The sequence below is a fragment of the Melanerpes formicivorus genome, unplaced genomic scaffold, assembly GCF_026170545.1.
Source record: "Melanerpes formicivorus ecotype bairdi unplaced genomic scaffold, bMelFor1.0.p_v2 SCAF_40, whole genome shotgun sequence".
In the NCBI taxonomy this organism is placed as follows: Eukaryota; Metazoa; Chordata; class Aves; order Piciformes; family Picidae; genus Melanerpes; species Melanerpes formicivorus.
In genome coordinates, this window is record NW_027142392.1 from 1,223,566 (window position 1) to 1,242,069 (window position 18,504).

Consider the following 18,504-nt stretch of genomic DNA (forward strand, 5'->3'; position numbering starts at 1 on the left):
CTTGATTTTATACAGATCTATATAGGACAATTCAAAGCCCATAGAATCTCAACTCTTATGTCCTACTTATAAACACTTTGAGGGAAATCTTTTCAATGTAATTCACTCAAAAAAAACCAAACCCCAAAATAAAAACCAAATGAACAAACAAAACCCCATAATACACACAACCCAAACAAAACAGCAACACTTTAAAGATTTCAATATTGCAAAGAAAATGAACCTCTTGATCTCATGTAATATACTGAATAACTGGTGATTATTGGTCAACTAATCCTTTCATTTTCCTGGTTGAACTACAGATGTCTTCAGGGCTTAGTTTCACTTCTAAATATAAACTAAATGCTTAATATCCAGTACATAAAAGATTAGACACTGACTTTTCCTGACCAGGAACCATTCACAGTGCACAAAGAGTTGAGTTTGTATGTAGTGTGATCATCAAAACTAGAAATAACTTTGCTTACAACATAAACCAAAAGTACTCATGGTGAGAAAAAGCCCTCAGTGAAACTAACTGTGCAAGAAATTTCCTTTAAGGCATTAATCAGACCTAAATCTGATTAGGTGTCTAATTGGCTTGATTACTGATGGCAAGAAAGCATGTGCTATATTTGTGTTCATGGTAAAAGAGTTAAGACACTGCAGGAAGAGCTGAATGAGTACAATGTTTAAAAAAGTAAAAATACTGTTTTCTAGAGCAAAATTAGCACCTGAACAAGTAGACTGCAAGAATCAAGATGATCCTCCACCATCCAAAGCATCTACAGGACAGGTATGATCTTTATTCTTTAGTATAGGCTCAGTAGTACTAGCCTAAGATGGCATTCACTTACATAAATACTAAAGGTTCTTTTCAAACTGTGCATTGTATCAAGCTTTATTTGGCAAATAAATGCTTTTATTCCCCTTCTCTTTCCCACCTTTTCTTTACATAAGACAAAAAGGAAATCCTCATTTTGCAAGTTGCTTTTCAAAATAAAGCTAAGCTGAAAGTACAAAGTTATGAGATCTTGATCAACACTGCAAATGTAGAATTGCAAATATTGGTATAGCTGCTTTTGATGTGTTGATGTATTCATCTTGCTCCCCGCTGGAGGAAAACATCAGAAGCAAAATATCCTTTCCTAATAGTGGGATGGCATAGAGGGATATATGAGCCTGCTTCTAAGCATCTGTTGGAAAGGTAGAGTAATTGAGTATTTCTAAGAACTATTTTATTTGCTTCAGTTTTGCCAATATAATTCCTGTTTGAAAAGAAATGCTATTTTGTGCATCCCTTTTAATCTATATATGTATTAGAAATTAAGCATGAAATTCTCTGAATAAAAGCAGACAGGAAAAAAAGTACGTTGAGAAAAAGGCAAACCCCAAATTCATCTCAAATTCAAGGAGAAAAAAAAAAGAGAAGGAAGTATGCATGAAGACCTGGAATCTCCTAAACAGAAATAATTTTCTATATGCTTATACCATTATCTTTCCCTGCTAATCAGCATGATAAACACCAGGCAGGGTCATTCTCTCTGGGATAACAAATGCTCATGAGCTTGTTTAGCACTATGCTGCTACACAGTATTGTGCACCTAAGGCTTCCCATGCACTTAGCACTCCCTCCTTCAAGGCTCACTGTCAAAGCCAAGACAAATCAAAGTACAGGTACGTGACACATTGGTTACTGAAGCTAAGCTAGCGGGAGTGGGAGGAAGTTCATTTTTTGCAGTGAAAGTTGACACTGTCTCTGGATTTTGTAGACTAAGATTTGTCACCATGGTTAAGGTAGCTCAAAACATAACAGGTCAGTAAGCCCAGCGGAAGGTCTAGACAGGACTAAATCAGAAATGCAGACTGGCTTGTGAGTGGCAGCACTGAACAAGTCAGCCCTGACAACATGAGAGGGAGACTGCAAACACACAGCAGCAGAACTCCAGGCTAAGTAACTGTGTTTGCACAGCAGATACGAAGACATCCGTGTTTTATTTCGGTATCTAAGTCCTTTTGTCAACCTATCTAGAAAGCCTTGTCCAAAAACACAAAGAGAACATCCAGAAACAAAGCTTGGTGCGAATCAATGTGATTAATCAAACTCTTAGAACAGTGTTGCAGAGCAGACATTGAGCCAGACTTATTTTCAGCAGCAAGCAGACAGTTTCTAATCCTATTCATATTTTTTTAAGGGTGAAAATAAAAACACAGATGAACCACAGAAGGCAGAAGCCAATAATAAAGCAGAACCAGCCCCAAAGCAGCAAGGTCAGTAATAAGCTATGAGTATTCCATGTTTATCTGGATAAAATATATGCACAGTATATAGGGCTGTGAATAAAATTGTTCTTCCTCCAAATGCTGATCTTGTTTTACAGTTACAGAAGAAATTAAGAACTCCAAATTCTCATTGAGGCCAAGCCAATTATTTGTTACAGAAACAGGAGCACTATCCAATAAAAATAAACGGCAACGAGCTTTCAAACACATAATCCCTTCTGTAGGAATAAGCCAACAATGGAAAAAATACCAAATCTGCTGTTTCATGGCTTTTTAGCAACATTAAATCACAGCTGCTATCCCATGAGAAGGTGAAGTTATTGTCAAAAATGGGGTAGTTTCCATCCAAAATCTGATCTAATTTTACATATTAATGTAATTTTAGTCTGTTTTGGGATACTAAGCTACTAAAGTTGGTTTTTTCCCCCTTGTAAAATATAAAATAAATAGAGGTTGTATAGAAGTAACAACCTCATCAATTACTTTAGAAAAAGTATTACACCCTAAGCTACATTGGTTGATTGGGTGTTTTTTTAATATGAAGTTTTCTGGAAGGTGATTCAAGTTTCCTTTTCAAACAGCCACAAGAAATTCCGCTTTTCCATACGGATATGAGATAGACAACAGCTAACCAAGCCACCAAACCAGAGAACTTACACAGGCAGAAAATGCTGATAAATTCCAGCACCCTGTATGCAAGCCATCACCATGCAAGCTAAATAAGGAACTCATCTCTGAGCAGAAAAAGTAAAGCTGCTCTCAAGCAGTCCGCAGGAAAGTCTAGATAAAGAATCCTGCAAAACCTGGTGGTCTTTCTAGCTGATCTAAAATCATGTAGTCAGCTGCTAGAAGAAGAAAATAAGAACATCTGTGGGTAACCAAAGAACAAGAGACCAAAGAAAGCTTTTTGCAGTGCACATACATTTAGAGAAAATTATTAGAAGCACTGCCAGGGCTCAACCAACACTAGTTAAGGGAAATCCTGGAACACAGGAAGTCCCACCATAAGTCAACATAAGGAAAAACTTCTTACTGTGAGGGTGATGAAGTACTGGAACAGGCTGACCAGAGAGGTGGTGAACTCCTTGTCTAGAGACTTTCAAAACCTGTCTGCATGTGTTCCTGTGTGGCCTGCCCTAGGTGATCCTGCTTTAGCAGGGGGGTTGGATTAGATGATCTCCAGAGGTCCATTCCAACCCTTACCATCTTATGATTCTAGTACTAAAATGAAGTCAGAAACTAGTTAGAAAAAAAAACATTTCCAATATTTCTCATTATTTTCTTTGGAATAATCAGAATAAAATAGATCTGTAAAGCCTCTAATCATAGTCCCATTTTGCAGCTCTATAGTCCTGAAAAACAAACCAACAGACAGCGCACAGCTTATTTTCAGCCCCATACGGCCAAATCCAGCCACTTCCTTCTCCCTTTCTCCTAGCACCTCCCAAGGCAGTATGTCATTCTCAGCACAGATGAAAACTCATCAGGAAGCACAGTTGGAGTCCCTTTGGTTAAAACTTGGCAACTTGCACTACTCAGCAACATCGGGTTCTGGCATTTTTGTTGGCTACTCATGACTTCACCTCCACTTCCTCAGTTGCCCTCTCTCATTAACTTGCTCTGTTCTCTGCATAATTAGTTCATTCTCTAATCAATTCTCTGTGCTTAGTTTGCTCCATAATGGATTAATCTTTTAATTTATGCCCTGCATTCCTTCATGTAAAGTGTGATTCACCTACACAACATCATAGAGAACATGTGTTTATCCAACTGCTAAAATTTATCTGCATACTTAGCACTTTTCATAACTGCCTGGCTATAAAAATGCTTGGTTTGTTCTGTGCACTGTTCAGTAGCTCTTTTGATTGCTATACTGTTTAGAAGGACACATCCAACACCCACCTGCTAGCTGGTGTCCACATTGCTATCATCCATATCACAATTTCTTTCATCCTTCTAGAAGATCTTGCCGATGTGGTAATTTCAAACTCATCTCCTGCCATGCTTCCTTCTTTCTCTAAATACTCTTAGCACTACATTCAACTACTACCCTTCTGAAGTTCATCCTTATCCCCTTCCCACTTTTCCCTCACTGGAAACTAACCCCATTTCAATATTCTGGGTTTTGTTCTTCCCACTTCTACTAAACCAATAATCATCTCAAAGATTTTTGCTGGATTCATGCACATAGTTTCACAGTCCATAGTGTCATCACTTCATTCTTGGTAGGACCTGAATAAGCAAGCTAGACTAAAACTACCTACAATTGCACCTCTTGGTCAGAAACTAGGCTGAACTTCCCACCTGGGAGTCCACCATGTTAATTTTCAGTGATATTTAATCTGTCCAGTGCCTAAGTGCTTTGGAAAGAACACAAAATAGAAAAGGTGATTTACATGGATTAAATGGAAGTGCCATTCTCTAGCACCAGAGATTTAAGTACTTTTTTACAGAGGAGGATCACAAAATTTCACAAAACCAAAGAATTTTAATCATCTCCAAATGTGTAGCACCTCAAAGGAGGGGAAGCTCAAAGGTAACTTCATTTCACTACAAACTTGCTACCAGTGACCACACTTTTGTTTAGGAACTTTCACTTTCCCCACTAAAAGGTCTAAAATATCAAAGCAGCAGAAGATGCTGATAGCAGCCACCTTTCCCATATCAGCCTATCTACTTTCATAGAAGGGGAATTCAAACTCCTGTCACATTTCATTAGTTTTTCCAACCACCCACAGAAAGTCTAGACTAGGGAGATGTAAGAGGAAATTCTGTGACCTTCCTAATTGCTGGGCTGTCATGCAGAGAAGAATGCAAAAATGTGTGGTCTGAGAAGATAAAGTACAACATGGAGCCTGGAACTAACCTAGCAGTTAATTGAAACACTAAGCTTGGAGGAGGAATGAAGAACTTTGATGTCAGTGGGCATTTGCACAATCCTGAATATTCTAGAAAAGGGAAAATTCTCACAATAGAGGCTGATCATATTGCAAATAAACAAGGCCCAGAGACAAAATAGCCTCTTCCCAGAGGAAAGCTTTGGTCACTGGCTTTACACAGAAGACAGTCACTCTTACCTCCTATAGGTAGAAATATCTTGAGTGTGCCAAGCTCCTGTTGCTGGGAAATCTCTGCTAATTAGGGTCCAACTAATTCTACCTGGGCTACCACTGAGTTAAAAGCACCTAGAAAGACAGATTTGCATTAAGCATGACATTTTTTGCTGCTGAAACTTGCTTTTGGCCTCTTAGGAATCTGACTCTTAAGCTGCTTAAGAAAACTTGTCCCCTAGAACCTCAAAATCCAGGGTTAAATAAGTAGTTTGTGTTTCAAAAACACAGATCAAGTATTAGCATTTTGATAATGTGCTGCTGCTCAATGAACCAGACCTGTCAATGCAGACAGACTTAAAGAATATTCTTATTCCTTGTCTTATCCTTTATACTCTTCACTGGTACTCAGTCAACAGGCAGCCATTATTACCATAAAAAAGTATTTTTTAAAGCTTACCAAGAACTTGAATATGTTTAATGAGTTTGCATCCACTCCTGCTGATGTGAAATCTTTTAAATTCCTTGCAGATCTTCATTTCTCACATGAGTGACAGGGCTAAATGCTAGGAAAACAAGCCCAGCTTCTCCATACAAATCTTTCCTTACCCAGAAAATAAACTTTGCAATGCTTTTGTTAGGCACTGAAGACTAAAATGAGCATAGCTGCAATAAATGTGCTTTTATACAATCAGAAGCCCAGGGAAATATTTGCTTTTCATATAAGGGCTGTAAGTAACTGACCTTTAAAAGGTCTACCATGACATATATGCAACCAGTCCAGAAAAGGAGGGGAAGCAGAGATAAGATACTGGTCAGCCCTGTTAGTACAAGGCCATGGAGCTGGCTGGGAATTCTAGGGAAGTCCTTGCTTTCTGAAGCATGGCAAAGCAAAAGCATTTTTCCTGTTCTGCACACAGGAATAGATTTAACTGCCACTACATAGCTCCTGACATTGACATCTTTATGTTTAAAAACTAATCTACTTGACTTCTTTTGCATTAAGGATAATACATTTGTGATGCTGAAGGGCAATTACAAAGGCTGTGGAATGTGTACATGGAAAAAATTGATCCAAGAAACAGAACTTTTAAAGCCAGCCTAGTCACTGAGAGATTATTTTTTTTATTAGTTCCTGGAAGAAAGTCCCTTCAGATTGTCTGACCACCCCAGAGGCACACCTCTCCCTGCTGATAACCACTAAGGTTGGTGGTCTTCACAGCACAAAGTGCTTTCTTTCCTGCCCCCAAACTTCCTGCCGCTGTTCAAACGAACACAAGTAAGGGTCAGATAGGAGAAAAAACCTTGTTTGCTCAAGCAATCTCTTCTTTTGTTCTGAACAGCAGACAAGCAGCTCAGCACCTCAGTCTCTATGATGACTTGACACACAGCTAGAAGTGGTGCTAGGCCACAGCAACCTAATGCAAATGAGCCCTGTGCTGGTCATGGAGATTTATGAACTCTAAAAAACTTACAAAGGTTTGGAATATTCACAGGATTACAGTGTTTTCCATCAGTCTGTGTCCAGTCACCATTTAATGGTTGACATGGGTTCAGACCTCAGGTTGAATACCTTGAGAGTATCCTAGCAGGCTGAGAAGCCATTATCCTTCTGCAAGGGGATGCTCATGTGCAAGCACCTTATTTTTTGTACTTTGTGGTCTTCCCTTCCCATACACATTTGCACTCCAGAGACAGGTTTTCTGCACCGGCACTTGATTTCAGATGAAGAATGTCCTTGTGAAATAAATCTGATTGTCCCCTACTGTGCTCTGTTTCTTCTTCTTTTTTCCCCCCACAAAAATCCTCTAGGAATGGATGACTGGATTTCTTTACAATAAAACTAAGCCGGAATTAACACACTGAGTCAATCTATTTTACTCACACTGCTGATAATCATTCACTTCAGAGTATCACAATAGACTTGGCTTGAAATCCCGTTGCCTTCAGCACCATTTCACTGTTTTGATTATTCCTATCAGGTTGCATTCTCTGCTAGCACACATGTAACTAGGGGCAATTATTATAAAAAAGAGATTTTCCCAAGTGAGATAATTACAGAAATGTTGAGATTAACCTTGCTGTCACTCTTGAGTACATGGCAATCTGGCTGTGGGAATCAGGGCAGGGGGAACTATAGAATAAAAAGACAGTAGAAACTGCAACAAGAGGTGATATTTTTGGCTGGTGCACCCTTTCTCTGTCACCACAAGAGGATTCTGTGCCAAGGAAAGCACAGTCAGTAGCATCATTGGTAAAGATCCACTGGGGTAAGAGTTAAATAGAATTTTAACAGGTTAAGATTCAGTAGCAATACCCACAAAACAGTCAGTTATATATATAGGACCAAAACTCCCTTATTTTCTGCAACTGCAGCTCCTCTGCTATTTTCTTACAGAGGATGAAATTCCTAGGAAAAATTAATTATTCCACTGTGTGAATGTATTCACTGTGCTAGAAGCCTGAACCCATTTTAAAATTCCTCCTTCATATAAAAGCCTTTTTGACAGGAACTTGCAGAAAAGCATTTTGAACTCTTGTAACCAAATGGTAAGAAATGCTTCCATCCTTTTCTGAACCTTCCTGGGATCAGCAACAACAACAGTCCTCTTTGGAGTCCTCACTTTCCAGAATGCTTGCTATCCCACACTTTGAATATTACCTGACAGATCTTCTGGTAAAATGGAACATTCCCTAGTGTTGTATTCTCAACAGACTTTTCCTCAGGATGGTACTGCAATACTAAGTGCAGCAAAAAGAAAATCTGCCTTTGCATTAAACAATCAAGGCACTGTTATCAATTTGAGCCATAAATCCAAGTGAAAAATCAGTGTTTTAAATGAAATTCCTCATGAAAGTTTTCCCAGATTATAGGTGGTGTGCAGTACAAATCCTGCACCCTGTCTCTCCATACTCAATAGCACGTTTCTACAAAAGGCTGTTAGAAAATTACACCCTAAACTTGCAAAGTCAAAACTCAGGTTCTGACCAGCACATTTGGGAACATCAATTTATTCACCTTTTCTTCAGTTCCTTGTCTGACTCTGGCTTGAGTATTTCTGGTATTCACAGATACCTCTTGTCTAGGTCTTGTCTTAGATCCTATTTAAGAAATTATTTCCTCCACAGCAGGGCTCATACAGTGCTTCAGGTTTAGGCTGGAGGTTAGGAAGAAATTCTACACAGAGAGAGTGATTGCCCATTGGAATGGGCTGCCCAGGGAGGTGGTGGGGTCACCATCATTGGAGGTGATCAAGAAACGACTTAATAGGGTGCTTGGTTGCATGGTTTAGTTGATTAGGTGGGTTGGATGATAGGTTGGACACAACAATCTCAAAGGTCTCTTCCAACCTGGTTTATTCTATTCTATTAATCTAAATACTACAAAAAAGATGCTGGAAATATTCTTCTGGTCCAGTAATCAATTCTCTATCCAGTAAAAGTGTGAAAGTCAGCTCAAGAAACTTAGTGTCTGTTCTTAATAGATGAGCTCTGTACCAACCATTGTGGAGCTGGATAGATGAATCTAGTTTAAAAACCACAGAAGTGTTACATATTCTTTAGGGCATACTCATCATGAACATGCTCTATACAGCTGGCACTGAAACAGACTTATGCAGGAAATAATTCAAGGGACAGGTCTCAGAGTCAGTGCTGTGTAGGGCTTGCCTGATGAGGAAATGATGACACCCATGTTGTGATTCCTTCAAAAGTATTATCACAATCCTTTTAAAAGTGGTATTCAGAAACTAAAACGTTTTTCCCCCCTAGATACAGTACCAGCAAAAGCGCCTGAGCCTTCAAACACTGAAAAATCAACTGAACCAGCTAAGACAAAACAAGAGGAGCAGTGTCAGCTCAGTGATGGAAAACAAAATGCTGAGTGAGTAAATACAACTAAAAAGAAAATAAATAATAAAATTCTAAGGGTTTTTTTTTCCTGCCATAACATTTCTGTATGCCATATATCAGTTACTTAAAGTCCTTCCTGTCCTGCAAGGATCTGAAGAGATTTATTTCAATTCCAAGACAACCACATATAGGAGGTATTCATTTAGTATGTGGGCTTGCTAGTTTGTTGCATGCACCACTGTAAGTTTCAGGAACAAGGGAAAATATTTGCTCAGCTATACTTACATACTAATTGTAAACAATGACACTGATCAGCTATTGTTATTCTACTTTACCAAACCAGCAAGTCCCAGGACACTGCCCTGAAAAGCTAGAATGTTTGTCACATCATTCTGACTTAAGAGCTTTTTACCCTGCACATTTCTCTTGCTGAATTACACCATTAAATCAACATTAGTCTCTGCAACCAGAGGACTAGGTCTGTCTCTTCCTGAAAAGAAATAAGTTGAACAGTAACATTCATTCAGGAGAATACAATGTTATTCAACCCTTGAAAAAGACTTTGGTGACTATTTTGCTAGCATAGAACTAAACAGCAAGTCCAAAAACAGTAATCTTGGAATATTCTGCATTCATTGGAAAAGTATAGATTCAGAGATTGATATAACCATTTGGCCAGGAAGAGATCCTTCACAGACATCTAGTCCAACCCTCTTCCAATAAACAAGGACATCTTCTACCACATCAGGTTGCTCAAAGACCCATCCAACGTGACCTTGAGTGTTCCCAGGGATGGGACATCTACTGCTCCTCCAGGCAACTTGTTCCACCATCTTCATGACAAAAAAATTTCTTCCTTATACATAGGCTGAATCTGCTCTCCCAGTTTATCCTTTGGACACTATCCTTTGTCCTATTGCAACAAGCCCTGCTAAAAAGTTTGGTCCCACCTTTCTTATAAGACTCTTTTAAACACTCAACAGTCACAGTAAGGTCTTCCCAGAGTCTTCTCTTCTCCAGGCTGAACAACCCCTAGTCTCTCAGCCCTTCCTCATATATGAAGGAGAGATGTTCCAACTCTCATTATTCTTCTGGCCCTCATTTTATCCTGCTCCAATAGATCCTTGTCTTTCTCCTTATTGCAGACATGCCCCCAAAAGACAGCAACAGCTACCCAAAAGTGTGGTTCTATTGTAACCAGAACTACTCAGCGCTCCTTCTGACACAATAAAATTGCAAGTTCAGAAGCATGTCAGCAGTTTACTACTACACAACCAGCTGAGCTTTAACCCTGGGCTTCAACACATACACTTCCAAGAAAAATAAACCAAAATGTGAGTGCAGTCACTCACAAAGTGGAAACTTCAAACTCAAGGGTACCCAAAGTACGTACTCACCAAAGCAGGTGTGAGGACTCAGTCTGCAGAAGTATCCTTAGATGGCATCCTGATCTTAGGGGAGAAAACCAGACTATAAAACTGCTTGCTTTGAGAAAAAGCTTTGCAGCAGGACTCCTTTTATGCCCTAAGTCAAAAGTGCTCTGTGGTCAATTCTAATTAGATGGAGAGCCAAGCCCACACAGAAGCAGGATAAGAGCCTAGACCAGGAGGCACCAATTGTCTGGGAGGTACCCAGCTGATCTTTTATCAGCCTTTAGCAAGCCTGGGTGTTTTGTCAGGTGTCTGTCATACTGTAAGGTTTATGTCAAGGCACTATGTATGCCACACCCGTGCTGAGTACTCTAGAGCTGAATGCAGTACTCCAGGTGGGGTCTCACTAGAGAGGAGCAGAGAAGGAGAACCAACTCCTTCAACCTGCTGGCCACAATTGTTTTGATGCAGCCCAGGATATGGTTGGCTTTCTGGGCTGTGAGTGCCCACTGTCAGCTCATATCCATCTCTTCATCCACTAGAATCTTTCTCTGCAGGGCTGCTCTCAATCCCCCCATCCCTCAGCCTGTACTGATATGGGCATTGGGGTGGGTTGGGGTTGCAGGGGAAAGTTGCCAAGTAGCAGGTGCAAGACCTTGCACTTGACCTTGTTGAACCATATAAGGTCCATATGGGCCCACATCTTAAGATTGTCCTTATCCATAGTATCAAGTTCCTCCAGCGTGTCAGCTGCACAACTCAGCTTGGTGTCATATGCAAACATGCTGAGGCTGTATTTGATCCTACCATCTATGTCACTGACAAAGATATTGAAGAGTCACAGAGTAGCTCAGCTTGGAAATCCTGCTAAATGCACAACAAATTTAGCACTGCTCTCAGCCACCTGAACACTACCTCTGAAAGAGGAGGTACAAGAATGGCAGTGCCAAGGCGCTGAATTACAACTGAGTGACCGAAACTTTAGTATCTGTTTCCTAATGACTTAGATAGGATTGCCCATAGTCTGCCCTGTCTGCCAATATATTGTTTCTCCCCTCCATCCTTAATGATAACGTAAGAAAATGACAGGCAATTTCCATGAATAGCTATTTGCCAAGCAATAATAACTTCTGGAGGGAAGGGGTAAGACTAGAATGTATTTCACAGCAAGAAATGAGGGAACAGAACAACATTCAGGAGCTAATTTTCACTCTAATGGAAGACAGTGGAGTCTTATTAAAAGGTAACCAGCACCAAAAAAAACCCAACCTCAAAACAAACATCATTGTAGCCTTTATAATATAGCAAGGTTTCTTTCTGTTGGAGAAGATTCATAAAAGCATGTCTGTGTGAACACAGTCCTGCACTTGTTTAAAACATGATGGAAGCATTTTGCATGAGGTTCTGCCCAGGACTTCAACAAATGCAGTGCATTACCCACAAGCTGCAAGGACCAGCACTTGCCTGAGGGACAGGGAGCTGCTCAGCCCTGAGCCAAGTTGTAGCATCCAAGGCCAACCCAGAGACCACATCACCAGTCAAGTCTGTGTGACAAAGCAGGTCCAGGTCCAGGATGGGAAGGCAGTCAACCAGTCAGTGCCCAGTGAGGGGAACTGGGATCAGCACAGCCCCAAGACAGCCAGACAGGGCTGGCCTCAGCCAGATGGGATGTCAGGCTGCAGGTGTGGGTCAGGATCAGTGGGACCCATATCAGGTCCCATCTGCCACTCAGATGGGTCAAACACTACAGCCACCATCTACCCACAGAAAAGGTCTCCAGACCTCTGCAGAGGAATGCAGCCATTTGTACCTAAGAGGTTTTGTGAGGGTTCTGCTTGGCATAAAAATTCTAACAGCAACCAAGTTAATAAAAATTAAACAGATGTGATTTAGATCATCACAAAAGTGACATAGGAGAAGCACATATGAGACCTCTGTGTGACCCTACACTGAAGTCTGAGAAGCAACAGAGGGCCAGTCCCAGGTTGTTGTTGAGGAAGAGTGGGCCTGTATAAATTATTTGGCATGTAAGAGTAGAGGACAGACAGATGCCTAAGGAAGAAGTAATAGTGGATGTCTGGCATCAGAGGATGAGACAAAAATGTCCTAGAAAGGGTGGAGTGTGGAAGAAAGGTAGACAAAGCATTTGAGAGCATAGATCAGAGAAAATGGAAGGATACAGAGCACTTCCATAACTTCTTCTCTCCTATGTGCCTTTTAAAAGCCTTTAAACCTGGCTGAAGTTGTGTGTTTCATCTTCCCAGATTATCAAGGTAATTACAATGTACTATTTATACTGAGGCAGTACTCTGACACCTCAGTAAGGAATCATGAACTCTACTCTGCAAAATGCTGTGCAAAATGACAAACCATACTTGCAGGCTACTTATCAAGAAGTAGCTAAAGAAAAAAGTAACAGTGGGTAGCCAGGATGCTTTTAAATTTGAGGTCAAGATCATACACATTGTGGTTTATGTTCAGAATCTAGGTATTGTGAACAATATATGTTCAGAATGACCAAGTTTTGTGATCCTCTCTTGCCTTTTTCATAGGCAGATTGCTATTACATACTAGGCTATACCAGCCCTTCCCAGGTCCATAATGGACCTTTCACACCCCACCCCCACCCCCACCCTCCTAATCTGGCTGAAAAAAAAAAGAGATTAAGATCCAATTTGCTATGTGGTGCATAGCCAGGTTAATAAAGAGAACTCCTACTGGTAGGATGTTCTTAGTGAGTAATGCATTTCATTTAACCCAATTACCTCAACCAAGGAAATTACCAGGCTTATTAACGATTGCTATTCTCTAGTTGCAACACATCAATTCACTAAGCAGACACAACTCAGAGAAACTATGTCCTATTAAAAGAACAGAATCTCAGCATACTGGTGAAACAGACCCAGTATCAGCCTTCTGCAGAGTCTCCAGAAATCCTTGACTACTGTAGTAATGCTAGGGACCCATAAACGTGACACCTGTGGCCCTAAACTTGAATTGATTTCAGATACACAAGGCCAGTGGTGGACAGTTCAGGAAAAAAACCCAGTATAAACATAGTTATGAGCACATTTTATAAAGAGGCTAATACTTTTCCTTAGTTGTTTCCAGCTAATTAGTGTGGTATTTGAAATTGTAAACAGATGGAGCATATCCACTACATTTGTAAACCTGGCTGAAAAGACACTAATGTATGTAAAAAAACCAACCCCAAGTACTTTTCTTGGGGCTTACATTCCTTCTACTTAGGTCTTTCTTTCAGAGCTCAACACTTTTAGTGCTTGGAGGTGAATTTCTGCAATGAATAAACCTTTATTTCGAATAAACCAAACCATGTTGGAAGAGACCTTCAAGATCATCGCGTCCAACACATCAACCAATCCAACCCACCCAAACAGCTAACCCATGGCAATGGTTAAACTGAGAACCTGCAAATCAAATAGGAAAGTGATGGTGTGCTGCCTGTACCAAAATGGATTAAACTTGCTGAGGTCATTGCTGAGGTGGATTTTCCTACAGCCTTCAGGTTGTATCCATTTTGCAGGATGCAGTCATCCTGCTATTTAAAGGCACTCACTCTGCATGACAATCAAATAAGTAGCCTGAAGTTTAAAATGTAGGAGATTCAGAAGTTTTTTCCTTGAAAACTAAATGAAGAAGCAAAGGGACAGGAATGTCATTCTACTGACTGAAATGCTGCTGGGTTTGGTTTTCTTTCCTGACATTAATTTACATTACCTATTTATTTATATTAAATTCTAAGTGGCTGATTTTTATTTTTTATTAGATATATGTAAGAAAGCAAGGGTTTAGTTTGTCAGACTTTGCCACTGACTTATTTCTTTGAAAGCATTTTGTTTAAGTCCTCCATTGACCTCACACTTTTCAAAGATGGAGTTTTCTTGTGAAGGAGGAAATGATCATTTTCTCTCTACTATGATCTGTTGAACCAATATTCAGGGGGAAAAAAAAAAAAAGGAAAGCAATGAAAATTGTGACAGCTACACCAGTGTGTTTAATATGACATATTTATTTTTTAATTGCATTTCCATTTACATTACATTTACACCAGACATTTGTCAAATACACTACATAATGCAGAGCTCAGTTGCTAGTGCATCAGACCCTTAATGGGAAGGTCGTGAGTTCAAAGCCTGCAGTGGGCAGTAGTGTCCTCCCTACTCTAGTCATGAGGTCTGGGGTGACAGGTTGGACTCGATGATCTTTGAGGTCCCTTCCACCCTTAGGAATACTGAATACAGTTTGAAAAACATTGTAAGAATGTATTTTGCAAATGGTGGGATCATCAGTTGCAGATAACAAGAGGATACAGATCTGAGTTTTAGTTAACAGCAGTTATGTGGCCTGTGAGCCATAGTGTAACCTGGCTATAAAAAGAAATGGTGGAAACATAACCATAGAATGCATCTGATATTGCCTTTGAAGGATGATCATGGTGTATAAGCCAATGGTGGGAATTATTCTGACCACTCCAAAAGTGAATACCCATAGAAAACTATATAAATCCTCTTAGAATAATCAAGGTTGCTGGGAACATGGCTTTAAAAGGCTAGCCATAGAGATTTGAGAGGCAATATGATTGTTGTCTATAAAGATTGTTGTCTGTACATTCAAATTTTGGTGGAGAAGTTGTAGAGAAAAGAGGTATTTGAGCTAAGGAATAGCAGGAAACCAGGCCAGAACAAGGGGACACAGTCTCAAGCTGCGCCAGGGGAGGTTTAGACTCGAGGTGAGGAGGAAATTCTTCACCGAGCGAGTCATTCGTCATTGGAACGGGCTGCCCAGGGAGGTGGTTGAATCATCGACCCTGGAGGCGTCCAAGAGAAGATTGGACGTGGCTCTTGGTGCCATGGTCTAGTCATGGGGTCTGTGTTGATAGGTTGGACTCGATGATCCTTGAGGTCCTTTCCAACCTAAGTTATACTGTGATACTGTGATTTTAATAAGAATAAATGTGAACAGAAACACTGTGAATTAGTATGAATTAAATACCAACACATCCAGGTCTTTCTTAATAAACCTGAGACACATAAATCTAAGATAGAATGCTTATTATTGTTTAGCAAAGGAAAACTGATTCTTACTTCATCGCAAGAGCTCAGTATTTGTGCCTCTAATTACTCTTGTCCAACAGATTTTTTTAAAGCATAATGTCTGTGATTATCTACTCATTTTCCAAATATCAGCCACTTCAAATGAAAACTTCCCATGCTGCGCAGCACAAGAGGAGAAAGGAAGAAACAGACAGAGGCAGAGAGCAGATGAGAAATCAAAGAAGTCTGGCATCCCAGTCTTATTTGTTGCCCTGGACAAATGATACTCTGGAGGAGATGTGTGATGATCTGTTGTCTGCAGGGAACGTGCCCACTCTGTTTTTTTGAGTTTACAAAATAATCTGGTAGGAGCCTGCAGGAAGAGTAAAGATGGTCGTAGATAATAGTAATTGGAAGTCATCTCAGAGGAACGGGTCTTATCACATTTCTTCATGATATGGGAAAAGCTAAATGAACTGAGTTCCTACACAGGCAGCTGTATAGGAGTTTACTTCTAACAAAAGCAGAATTGCAACAAACTTGGGTGCACCAAGCTAACTATAACACATGGCATGAAGTTCAGTATATTGTGAAATTCTGTCAGGGTTCCCAATAGTGGTACAACTTCAGATGCCATACTAGCTGAATCCATGTTTTCACTTCTTTTCCTTTTATTTTCACCCTTGCTAGTTGAATTAATGCTTCCTGAAGCATATAGCAGCTAAAAAATTCTTATTCAGGTACTCACACCTGGATAGGAACCAGTCCTAGTTTTTAAATGTTCCAAATTCAATGCTCTGTCAAATATCATTAGTACACTACTACATTTTGTACCAAAGTCATCAAAGAAAATATCGAAGCTCACTCTTAAAACTCCATCAGCTTCCTGCATGGGTAAAAGAGAAGGATAGGCACCTTTGACAGGCAATTCAGAGTAGAAACGTATCTTAGTCCTTCTGAAACTCTTCTCAGAGCAGCCTTCTAATGACTATAAAAGGAGCGTAATCAGAATAGCTAGGGTAAACGTTTTTTAATACCCCTGTTCCTGTACCAAACAGAAGACTAAGGTGTTTCTTACAGAGAAACATTAGATTCCTTAGTCATTTAGGATGTGCGAGCTTAAGCTTGCAATCTGGGACAGATAGAGGACACTAATTTCTATAGCATTACCCACCCTGGGATTGTCAGCCCAAATTCATAGGTTCATAGACTCACAGAACACCAGTTTGGAAGGGACCTCAAGGATCATCTAGCCCAACATAAAAGGGTAAGAATATGGTTTAAATGAGACAGCCCAGCACCCTGGCAAGCTGGGCCTTGGAACTGTCTAATGTAGGGGAATCCACCACCTCTCTTGGGAATTTATTCCAATGTCCAATAGTTTGAATAGTGAAAAAAAAATTTCTGGCATCCAGTCAGAATCTCCCCAGTAGCAACTTGTATGCATTACTCCTTGTCTTTACCGTGTTGCTCTGTAAAAAGGGAGTCTCTCTCCTCCTGATAGCTGCCCTTTAGGACACAGTAATGTCATGGCATGTTCCTTCAAGGCCATTTTCTTCCACTGTGCTGTAAATGTCTGAATCTTTCCTTCTGGCCTGGGGAGAGTTAAAGGATTGTAATTTCATTCACTAAACAAACAAGCTTAAACCTTCAAGTTGAAAATATATAATACCTACAAATCAAAACCACAAGAACCCTACATGATTATTATACTACTTTTATTACATATGTTGCTATTGTTAAACAAAATACATTCGAGGTAATAACAAACTGCATGCGTAGTACATGAGTAGTGATGCTGTTTTCATTTCCCCAGCTACATGGAATTATTACTTCTGCAGGGAACAGACATTTTCCCTCTGTAAAGGACTGTATGGTATAGTAAGGAATATAGACCTAGGCATATTGTAACATATTGCACAAAGGTCAGAGATAAATTTCCTTTAAAGAACATTTCATGTTAGAGACAAATCCTGGCATCACCTAATGTTAGAAACAAAGTTTATTGAGCGTGTTTTTGTCAGGTTTGAATTAGCCAAAGCAATTCAAAAATACATCTCCACACAAAGCACAGGTACAATATGGACCTCCAAATTAGCAGTGTGTGACATGGAGCTTCTTCCACCTGTATTAAGCAGAGCAAATTTAAAGTAAGAATTACTAGGGAATAATAGGAGAGGAGACAATGCAAACCCAATGACAAGCATGGCAAGGAAAATCAATTTCTCATCAAGAGTGGCCAAATAACTTCAAACAAATTCACAGCATCTAATCAGCACTGAGTAACATGGTTTCTTTAGACTACATTGCATTGATAAATCACCAAATTTATGATAGAAGAGACTTTAACTGTTATTGGAAAGGCTATTATAACAAGAAAATCACAAGCAATTTATAGCTTATCCCTAGAAAACAGATAGAAGGGGCCTTGAGCATGAGACTTGTTATAAGAATAGTTTGCTGTAAGTTAGCTAATGCCCTAAGCAAATACAGCAACAGCAAAGAGTAAGAGTTATTACAAAGTCTTTATATAGAATCTGAAAAACTGATTGTGACATGTGAGCTCTAAACAAGAAAGGATTTCATTACACTGCAGATGGCCTGAGCACAGGGAATGCATGACATAAAAGGAACTGTGATGAGATTACAAAGTATATCAGAACTGGTTGATTAACCTTCTGCCTGGTGAGTTTTAAGAAACAGACACTACAGAAGACCTAAATTAGAGGAATAATAAGCACCTACTTCCAGACTTCTGCTTCTTAACAGCTTATCTCCATTTCATCCCATTTCTCAAGAATTTTCTCTTCATTAAATTATCATTCCTTGAGCACCATGATGCATGTTGTATCTCCAGAAAACTGTGCTTCTCGAAAAGCTACCCGCATCCCACTCTGACACTCTCTGTTTTTAGCT

General features: G+C 39.8%; 1 protein-coding gene across 1 annotated transcript in view; it reads left to right on the forward strand.

The window, feature by feature from the left end:
* Positions 1–593: 593 nt before the first annotated feature.
* Positions 594–18,504, forward strand: part of CNGB3 (cyclic nucleotide gated channel subunit beta 3) — a 51,954-nt gene continuing 34,043 nt past the window's right edge. The window contains exons 1-3 of the mRNA XM_068158514.1: positions 594–775; positions 2,175–2,250; positions 9,084–9,195. Coding sequence (XP_068014615.1) covers positions 659–775; positions 2,175–2,250; positions 9,084–9,195 — 305 coding nt within the window. The 5' untranslated portion in view covers positions 594–658. The remainder of the gene's footprint in view (positions 776–2,174; positions 2,251–9,083; positions 9,196–18,504) is intronic.